This window comes from Crocuta crocuta, unplaced genomic scaffold (genome assembly GCF_008692635.1).
Source record: "Crocuta crocuta isolate KB4526 unplaced genomic scaffold, BGI_CrCroc_1.0 scaffold50, whole genome shotgun sequence".
NCBI lineage: Eukaryota > Metazoa > Chordata > Mammalia > Carnivora > Hyaenidae > Crocuta > Crocuta crocuta.
Genome location: NW_027527428.1, coordinates 8,223,129 through 8,232,469, shown reverse-complemented (window position 1 = coordinate 8,232,469; position 9,341 = coordinate 8,223,129). Strand labels below are relative to the sequence as shown.

At 55.4% G+C, this 9,341-nt stretch overlaps 1 protein-coding gene across 3 annotated transcripts in view; it reads right to left on the bottom strand.

Annotated features, from left to right (window-relative positions):
- Positions 1-9,341, bottom strand: part of TBCD (tubulin folding cofactor D) — a 152,421-nt gene that overhangs the window by 54,482 nt on the left and 88,598 nt on the right. For all 3 annotated transcript variants that reach the window (XM_077755900.1, XM_077755920.1, XM_077755910.1), the window contains one exon: positions 2,121-2,178. In XM_077755900.1, coding sequence (XP_077612026.1) covers positions 2,121-2,178 — 58 coding nt within the window. The remainder of the gene's footprint in view (positions 1-2,120; positions 2,179-9,341) is intronic.

The following is a 9,341-nucleotide window of genomic DNA, read 5'->3' as shown; positions in this document are numbered from 1 at the left end:
TGAGCACACACACCAGGAAGAGTGAGGCGAAGGTCCAGCCACACCCACACCTCCCTCCCACCGAGCCAGCTGTGGGTGCAGGTCCCATGGACCATCCCCACCTCAGAGCTGCCGCCCCACAGGAACCCCGAGAAAAGGCCTGGGAACTGGGTCTACAGCCCAAGGCCAGCGCATGGTGTCAGGGGCCCAGGGAAGCAGGCCCTTGGGAATGGCAGAGATGTGGCCGAGGGCTGCCCGCCATGGCTTCCTTCTCATGGGGAAGCAGCAGGCCCCGGCCCTCTCAGGAACGGAGCACGTGGGCACCTCACCTGGATGGCCACACCATGCCACTGCCTACCACCCGTCCTCTACCACCTAAGCCAGGTACTTCCCCGGCCCCCAGCCACTCCAGCCTGCACAGTCCCAGGCTGAGTGTGACACTAATAGTCCCAAAACGTGTCCCCAGGGCACGTGGGAGCAAGCCCAGCAGGTGCTGATTCTCCCAAACCCCAAGGTTACAGCAGTGCCCATCTGCTTAAGGCGGTCTGAGCACCCCTGTGAGTTCTGCCGCTGGTCTGCAGCAGGCCCAAGCCGACTGCCATCCTGCATCACTAGTCAGAGGCTCCTCCACAGTATCTTCTTCCTTTGATTTGTAATAATCTTACTGATGTGAGTGTTCAAATTACAAACGTGCATTTTGACAGGCAGCCACTCAGTGACGATCCGTTTCTTCTAGCAGACACCGCGTCCTCGTTCTCACAAACTTGCCTGGCCTCCATCTGGACCGTGCCACGGGGCACAGATGCTTCGTCCACTCTCTCTCTACCACCCACCCCCAAAAGCGTGTGTTTGCTCCCCTCTGGACACCTAAAGTCAGCTTCAGCCTCCATGTCTGTGGGCAGAGCTCTCCCGAGCAAGGCCCTCCCAACTCGCCCACGTGTCCCCTGGGGAGTGCCCATTTCTGAGCCGGGAAGACCTGTCTTCCCATGATGCAGCGGGGACCCCAGGGCAAGGTGGGCAGCTCTATCCTCTCCCCAGCACGGGGTCCTCAATCCAGCCCCTCAGCCTAACCATCCACAAAACGCATTCGTGTCCCCACAGAGGAGAACCCCGCTTCCGACAACACCAAGGGCTCACAGAAGGCCCTCCGAGGCCCCGGCACCTCCCCGCTCGGCCCCTCCGCCTGCAGGTCTCCCTCTGGCCCCAACCACACGGAGACCAAACCTCAGCTGCACCGGGGCCCTCCTGGCTTCCCCCCACCCAGCCAGCTGCACCCCACGTCTTTCTGAAGCACTGCCTTTATGTCCATTCTTCGCCTCTTAAAGCCTGGGCAGCTGCTGGTCTGCACCTGAGCAAAGGCTCTCATCTCCAGAAAGTCTGTCGCCTCAGCTACCAGCTACTCTTGGCCCTGGCTTCCGGTCCCTCTGCACCTCCACCAGCCCGTGTCTGAGCCTGACCTAAGTGACTGACCACCAGTCAGACACCCCTGTGTAAAGCCAGGGTACGGCCACGGACACTGCCAGAGAGAGTTCCTGGGCCCAGGCCCGGCAGCCATCACCTCTACTAGCACCCACAGGAACCCCCAAAGCAGAGCTCAAGGCCGCAGCCCAGCTGTAGAGGAACAACGAAATGTCCGTGCAAAGGCTCCTGGTCAGTGCCCTTCGCAAGCAACCGTGTAGCCTGCTGAAAGCTCTTGCACACAAAACACACCCCAAAGGTTACCAGGACCAGTGTTCAAACCCATGAAGCTCTGCTGGGGCCACCAGGCATGGCCAGTGAGGCCCCAGGCCCAGCGTGACCACGCAAAGCTGAGCTAACCTCTGCTTGGAAGTAGCTCCTCGTGAGGCTCAAGCCACTGGCTCTGCCATCACACTCAGGTCACAGCCACAGAGCCCACCTTCTCCTCCTTCTCCGAGCAAAGGCCATCCACCCACGAGGCTCGACAAGGCTGGGGGTGGGCCGTTTAATCCTGGCCCCACTTCCCAGGATAAAGACCACTCCCTCCCTCCCCCCTCCCCGAAACCAGGAGGAAATGCCAACTGGCACCCCACCGCCCGGCTTCCTGGACGCCACGCTCAGGCAGTGTCCAGGAGCGCACGGCCTGTTGAGCAGAGCCCGCCCATGCCACCAGGACAACTCACAGAGGCTGCTCTTCTGCAGTTGATGTTTCGGTCAAACACCGTGGCAATCACCAGGGCGCTGTGAAAAAGAAGGAAAACGATGACTAGGAGGAAGTCTGTGAAAGGACAGACTCTGTGGCAGGACCCAGGAGCCTCTTTCATTTGCTCAGTGCGCCGTGTGCAGCGAGTTCCCAGCACCACGGGTGGCCAAACCCAGGGCCCCGAGAGCCACGTGAGGGGTGCACATCGGAGTGCCTGCAAAGGAGAGGAGCTGCCACGCGCAGCGGCCGGGGGGCAGAACGTGCTCGGCCTGCACTTGGGTGCCCACAGGACGAGAACCAGCAGCGCCTGGAGCGCCCGGGGAGAGCTCCCTGTGGTGATGATGAGCGTGTGCTACGGGGGGACGCGCGCAGAGAGCCAGGGGAGCTCGGAGGCCCTGCCCCCTCGTCAGAAACCCAGCCAAACACAAAGAACAGCTACCGGGGCGCGCAGCGTCCTGCAGACGGCCCTGCCGGCCCAAGCCAGCCACAGCCGCACCCGGACTGACTCTGTGCGAAGCCCTCTCCCTGAGGCCGCCGCACCCAGCTGCTGGTGATGAGGCAGAAAGCAGCTGTCTGACTGTGTGTGGCCCTGGTAGCAGAAAGCAAGGATCTGGGGCAGGACTGGAGACGGTGTGGTTTCTAACGGTGACCCCAGAACTTCCGTCTCCTAGCACGCTGCTACTTTACATCCCAGTCCTCCTCCTCCTCCTCCTCCTCCAGCAGCACGTCGCATTTTTCAGCTCTTCCAGCCTCAACAGCCACCCCTGAACCCGGCAAGTCCCTCCAGCTACACCATGTCTGTCAACACCACGTGACGGCAGACTAACGCCCCCTTGCACAAATGTCCGGCCGCTGGCCCCGGAACCTGTACGCATGTGACGCTGGCCGGCAGGCGCACTTACGGCTACAGGTACGATCACAGCAGCTAGTAAGGGAGGCCACGGCGACAGACCCGTGCAGTCACGAAGGTCTCGGGGATGGAAGCAGGAGGCAGAGGAGACCAGACAGATGCAGCCCGAGGACGTGGCCCAAAGCTGCCAGCTGTGTAGGTAAAGCCTGTGAAGGCAAAGAAGGGCCACGAGCCGAGGAACGCAGCAACCTCTGGAAGCCGGGAGAGGCAGGAGTTCTCCCCCACAACCCACAAAGGGAACCCACCCCGCGACACCATGGTCCCAAGCCCAGAGAGACTGGAGTCAGACTAGTTTCCTCCACACGCAAACTGTGAAATCCTCCCGCGTATTAAGAGTGAATGAGGAGGGGCGCCTGGGTGCCTTAGTCGGTTAAGCGTCCGACTTTCGCTTAGGTCATGATCTCGCGGTTCGTGGGTTCGAGCCCCGCATCGGGCTCTGTGCTGACTGCCGGCTCAGAGCCTGGAGCCTGTTTTCAGTCTGTGTCTCCCTCTCTCTCTGACCCTCCCCTGCTCATGCTCTCTCTCTCTCTCTCCTAGAAATAAATAAAAATATTTTAAAAAAAAAAAAAGAGTGAATGAGGCATCAACTCGTGTGAAAATTCAGGTGAAGCTACATCATTTTGCTAAGCAGAAAGTCCACATGGAATATGTGTCTAGAGAGAAGACGTTCTAGAAATGGCGGTATAGCAGGGCCCAAAGCCCAGTCCGGTTGTGGCCAGGGGTCGGGACGGCTGAGTGCTGGGGGCAGAGTGAGGGACCTGGGAAAAACAGAACCACCATGGGGTTACAGCTGCGGCACCCAACTCTGAATCTGCCAAACCCGCAGAACAGTCTGCAGCAAATGTAAAAGAAATCACCAGGAAGTGGGGGACCCCAATGGCCAAGGGAATGTGCTTGCATTAAACAGGCCAGCTGTGTGGCCCTTGACGGGGCAGGTGAGGAGATGTGCTTCTCAAGAAAACACGCAGCCGAGGAGAGCCAGGAGGAGGAAGCGAGAGGGTGTGGGAGAAAGCGCGGAGGCGGGGTGATGGCCTGGCAGGGTCCACACAGACGGACGCGGGGGCTCCGGGCGGGGGCGCTCAACGGTTGGTGCTCACATATCAGGGAGTGTGAGCAGAGTCCAGGTCTCGGACGGAAATACAAAGCCCGGGACGCAGCTGATTCCGGGGATGGGGCAAGGGAACAAGAGTACCCAGGCTGTAATGCCAGGAAGCAAGGTGTTCCAAAAAATGAGAAAAGTCCGAGTCCTACCAAAAGGACACCGTAGCCAACATGAAACCACTCCCAACAGCCAAAGACGAGCCATCCGAGCGGCCTGTTCAGCGAGTGTCGGTCAACAGGCCCGAGGGTAAAAGAGGAGAGTGGATGCCCTTTCCCTTTAAGAGTCATCGCGCCCCTGCCACAGGCAAGACCCATGGGTGGGCGCAGACACTGGTGGCCAGAGCAGGGAGAAACGGGGTAGGACGCGGTCTCCAGGCGCCCCGACAACACATAACGGAAGACAATCCCAATAGCGTGAGACGGCTCCCCAGCCAGGAGACCGAGGCCAGCATCCCGCACATAGAGTCTGGGCTGGGCCCCGCCATGACGCCGCCACGGCCACCGCGCCCCGGCTGCCGACGAGAAACAACAGGACATGCGTTCTCCCGTGTGGCTTGAGCGGTACTAACACGGGGGGAGGTGGTGCAGGGCCCCCGGGAGCCTCTCCCCCTCTTCCGGGAACGAGGTGGTTTAAAAGTAGAATTCTAAACAGCAATCAAGCATCTGAAGATTTCAGCGTCTGGGGTCCTTTCACGGGTGAAGCTGAAAGTCACTTCAGCAAAACTCAATCACCAGCACTCACTCCCTCTCTCCCCTAAACTCTCTTCACCATAAACTGCAGCCGAAATGAGGTTCAAATAATAACTGGGCTTAAAACTAGGGAGAAGTCACCTGACTTTAGTAGGAACATTTTAAGATTAATTAATTCTATGTCAGCATCATAATGGCTTTTGTTAATACAATCATAGAAATCGTTAAACTGAGACATGTTAGTGTGATCTTTCAATAACTAAAAGTTACATTAACTACCGTTCTCAACAAAAAAATGTGGTATGTTGTCCCACATATATTCTCAGAATTCATGGAAATTTTAGTACTACAGTTACATTAAATAAGAGCTGCTTTTTTTTCCAATTTTTTTTAATGTTTTATTTATTTCTGAGAGAGAGAGAGAGAGAGAGATAGAGGCAGCATGAGCAGGGAAGGGTCAGAGAGAGAGGGAGACACAGACTCTGAAACAGGCTCCAGGCTCTGAGCTGTCATCACAGAGCCCGACGCGGGGCTTGAACCCAAGAACCGTGAGATCATGACCTGAGCCGAAGTCGGACGCCCAACCGACTGAGCCCCCCAGGCACCCCAAGAGCTGCTTTTTCATAAAATCCATAAGACGATACGTCCTCTAGGAAAAGAGAAGCACAAGAACTTCCGCTTTCCTCTAACATCTGACACAAGAGAAAGGCAGACTTAAAGCTTCCTGACTCTGGATCCAGCCAATACTGCCAGAAGTACATATTTCAATATTACTATTTTATACCGAATTCTTAAAATGTCCTATCGATCTACCTGCCCTACATTATCATTTTTAAATGATCAACAAGGAGAGAGAAGAACACGTGTAGAGAAGTGGCAGCCACAAGCCAGTCAAAACCCGGTACTGCTAAGTGACGGGTGCATTTAAGCAACACCGGCTCCTCCCGCCCGCCCGTGGGCGCTCCGGCCCCACTCAGGACAGGCCGAATCCGCTTCCAGCTGAGCCCCTCAGGCCGCCAGGACAGCGGACCCGCCTTCGGGCCGGTTCTGCGACAGGGCCACAGTAGTTCCAGACGACCGCGGAAGCAGCTCTGCTTCATGAGCGAGAGCTACTTCCCTTCCGTTCAGCAACCCCCCCCCCACCCACAGCAGGCAGCCACTCGGAGGGGTGGGGGCTCCATGCAGCTACCCAAGGGAGCCTTGTGGAACAAGACATGTGCTCACACCCGTCCTGCTCAGCTTCAGGGGACTTGGTGGGGCCCCAGCACCTCGAGCTGGGAGGGGAGCCACGCCAGGCACAGCGCACACCACTCAGCAACGGCACTTACTTGCCACAGAGGGACAGCTGGCCAAGACCATGCACCATGGGAGCCCCAGAAACTTCTATGTCTACGTAACCCCGAGCAGAATGAACTAAGTGCAGCACGCGGTGTCCACCTCTGGGGTGTGAGAGGCCCTGCATCCTGTCGCTGAGCACACTGTGGTGTGGTCATAGGAAGCAGGTTCCCACACAGTGGCCTCTAAAGGGCCACATTAGCTGCAGCCGGGGAACCTGAACAAGGGACTTGCACCGCGTCACCTGCAGACAAGCTGGCCCCTGCACTCACACGCTAAATGGCTGAAAACGTTCTCTGCTCTACTGATGTTCTAGCAAACTTCATGAAACAAAGGAGGACAAATAGAGCAATGCCTCTTAAAATACAGCTTTTAGCTTTTAAACAGACACTGTGTTTTAGCTTTTATTTTTATTATTTTTTTAATGTTTTATTTATTTTTGAGAGAGAGATAGAGGCAGCATGAGCAGGGGAGGGTCAGAGAGAGAGGGAAACACAGAATCTGAAACAGGCTCCAGGCTCTGGGCTGTCAGCACAGAGCCTGACGTGGGGCCCGAACCCACAAACCATGAGATCATGAGCTGAGCCAAAGTCAGAGGCTCAACTGACTGAGCCACACAGGTGCCCCAAATATTTTTTATTGTGATTAAATTTTTAAAACCAGTCTAATTTAACACTTTCAGAACAAAACTGGCTTATCTAGAAATACCAGCATGTTTCAAACAAACACAGGTCTGGGAATATTAGCCAAATATAAATGTGGAAGCTCCCACAGGCCCAGGGTCCATGTGTTCTTCTGAGGACCCCTCTCCGCAGTGGGACGGAGCCCAGTGCGTGAGTCACCAGCTCTCACTGCACACTCAGAAAGGGGATGTGCAGAGCGGCCCCAGGCCAGCCACACACGCTGCCTGCCGGGCCTCAGTCGGGCTGGAACGCGTCTCTGGTGTCTTCACCTGTTTGCTTTCGCTGCAGGAGCTTCAGTGATACTTCACCAGGATTTCCCAACACAGAGACATGGGCTGTGTCAAACAGAAAGGGACTTTCTTTCTTGTCCGCGCCAGGGGGCTGCATGCCTCCACCTGCCCTGAGCTCCAGGCACCTGGTTTTCAGGAGGAACAGCAGAGAGCAGGTCTCACCCCAAACTCAATTTCTGTTAGCCTACAGAATATTTTATAGCAAAAAAAAAAAAGGCAAAACACACTGTTTTTACCCCAAGTAACTAATCCTGTCATTGTGAAGCAAAGGAACTTTTTTTAGATAGGTACCAGATTAATAATTTATTACCCATCCACACTGTCAAATCATACCACTTTCTGAGTAAAACACAGGACCTGCCCATGGCCGAAACTTCCTTCTCTAAGTCTTAAGAACCACAGCTCATACCAGCTAATACGACAGTAAAACACAAGAAACTTTTCAAGCACTTTTCTGTCCCAGCAGAGCCCCAGCAGAGGCAGTGTGTTTGCCAGGTGGACAGGTAAGTGCACCCTGGTCACTAACCGCCATTTAACTTTTCTTGAAAAACAAAAGGGTTCTCTTCCCTCTGGAAGTGTGCCATTAAGAAACGCTGAGTGAGAACAAGACGTAGCTTTGAGCAACGCTTGCCATTTCCTGATTTTTCAGGACAATCTTGCCCTCGAGGAAGAGATCTGGGACTCTCGATCCCCAGGCACTGCCCACGCTGCCAGCTGCTCGCTGGGCTGGCTCCGCAGGCTGAGTGGGCTGCTGCTGGCGCAGGAGGCCCTACGGCGCTGATGTCAGCAGGGGCTTGGCTTACAAAAGAGTTTCAGGTGAGGAAATCACTAGAAGGTGACAACCAACACACATGCTGGCAACAGCCGGCTCCTTTTTTCTCCTTGCAAATTAGCTTCTGATTACTGGTATGGAGAACGCACAACCATTCGGGACCATTTCAACTTTGTGTTTCATTGTTCCTAAATTATGTGTGGCTTTTCAGGAAGGCCTACTTACTTTTCCACAAAATAATTATTATATATAATGCTTAAGATATATGGGTTTTTAGGGGCGCTTGGGTGACTCAGTCAACTGAGCATCTAACTCTTGATTTCGGCTCAGGTCATGATTCCAGGGTCGTGGGAGTGAGCCCCAAGCCAGGCTCTGTGTTGACATGGTGCAGCCTGCTTGGGATTCTCTCTCCCTCTCTCTCTGTCTCTCCATCGCTTGCGCTTGGCACGGTCTCTCTCAAAATACAGGAAGGGAGGGAGGATGGTGAGTTTTTCAAACTAACCAACACAATTTCAAAATGTGACCGAATCTATCTAAAAACCTCCTTTCTGATATTTCTAAAACAGAGAAGGTCTGTGCATATTCACCAGGAGGGAGAGAACCACGTTCCTTCAGGAAGGTGGGCAGCTAACCCCGGAGGTGAGCCCCCCCGTCTCGTGGCCATGTGAGGAGGTGAGGGCCACAGAGTGACCCCCTCTCTGGCCACCTGCACTGAGCCCAGGCCTGCCTCCTTGCTGTTACTACCACCCCGGTTCCTTTCATCAGGTATTTCTATTTCATTTCCAGAATGTCGTTCAGATCTCAAGTACCTACTTTTGCAGGATCCACTGGAGAGTTTGTGAAAGTACAATTAAAGATATCACGGTTTTATCATGAGCCAAGATTAATGGGTTTAAAGGCTGACAATTAAAATGTGGTCACTTATTACAAACCAACGGAGGCAGATCTCAAAGGCCACACCCCAACCGATACTAGTGGGGCAGGGAGGCGCGCGCAGGCAGCGTCCGCCAGGCTCCTCGGCACCGTGACTCACCTCCCACCCGCCCTCCCGCCCCCGGATGCCCGCAGTCCAGATGGACGGGAAGAGCTAGGGCACAGACTCCCTCAGAACCTGCTAAACTGGCCCGAGAGCCTGCCGGGCACAGCTCCAAAGGGTACTGGCTAATCCAATCCCGGGATGGGCACAGGGAGAGGGGACAAGATGGGCCTTTTTCGCAGACACTCCTGGGAAAGTTAGGAGAAATTAGAAAGGCGATGAACCAGTAGTCTCCAGACCCCCCTGCCGGCTACTGGTCTCCATGCCTGTGGTCCCAGCAATCACTCGGGCACAGACAGGGAGTCGGGGAAGCCAATCTCCTCAAGACTGAAGGACCCACTGGAACCTAGGGGGTCTCCGTGGAAGGACACGGGCCTCCACCAC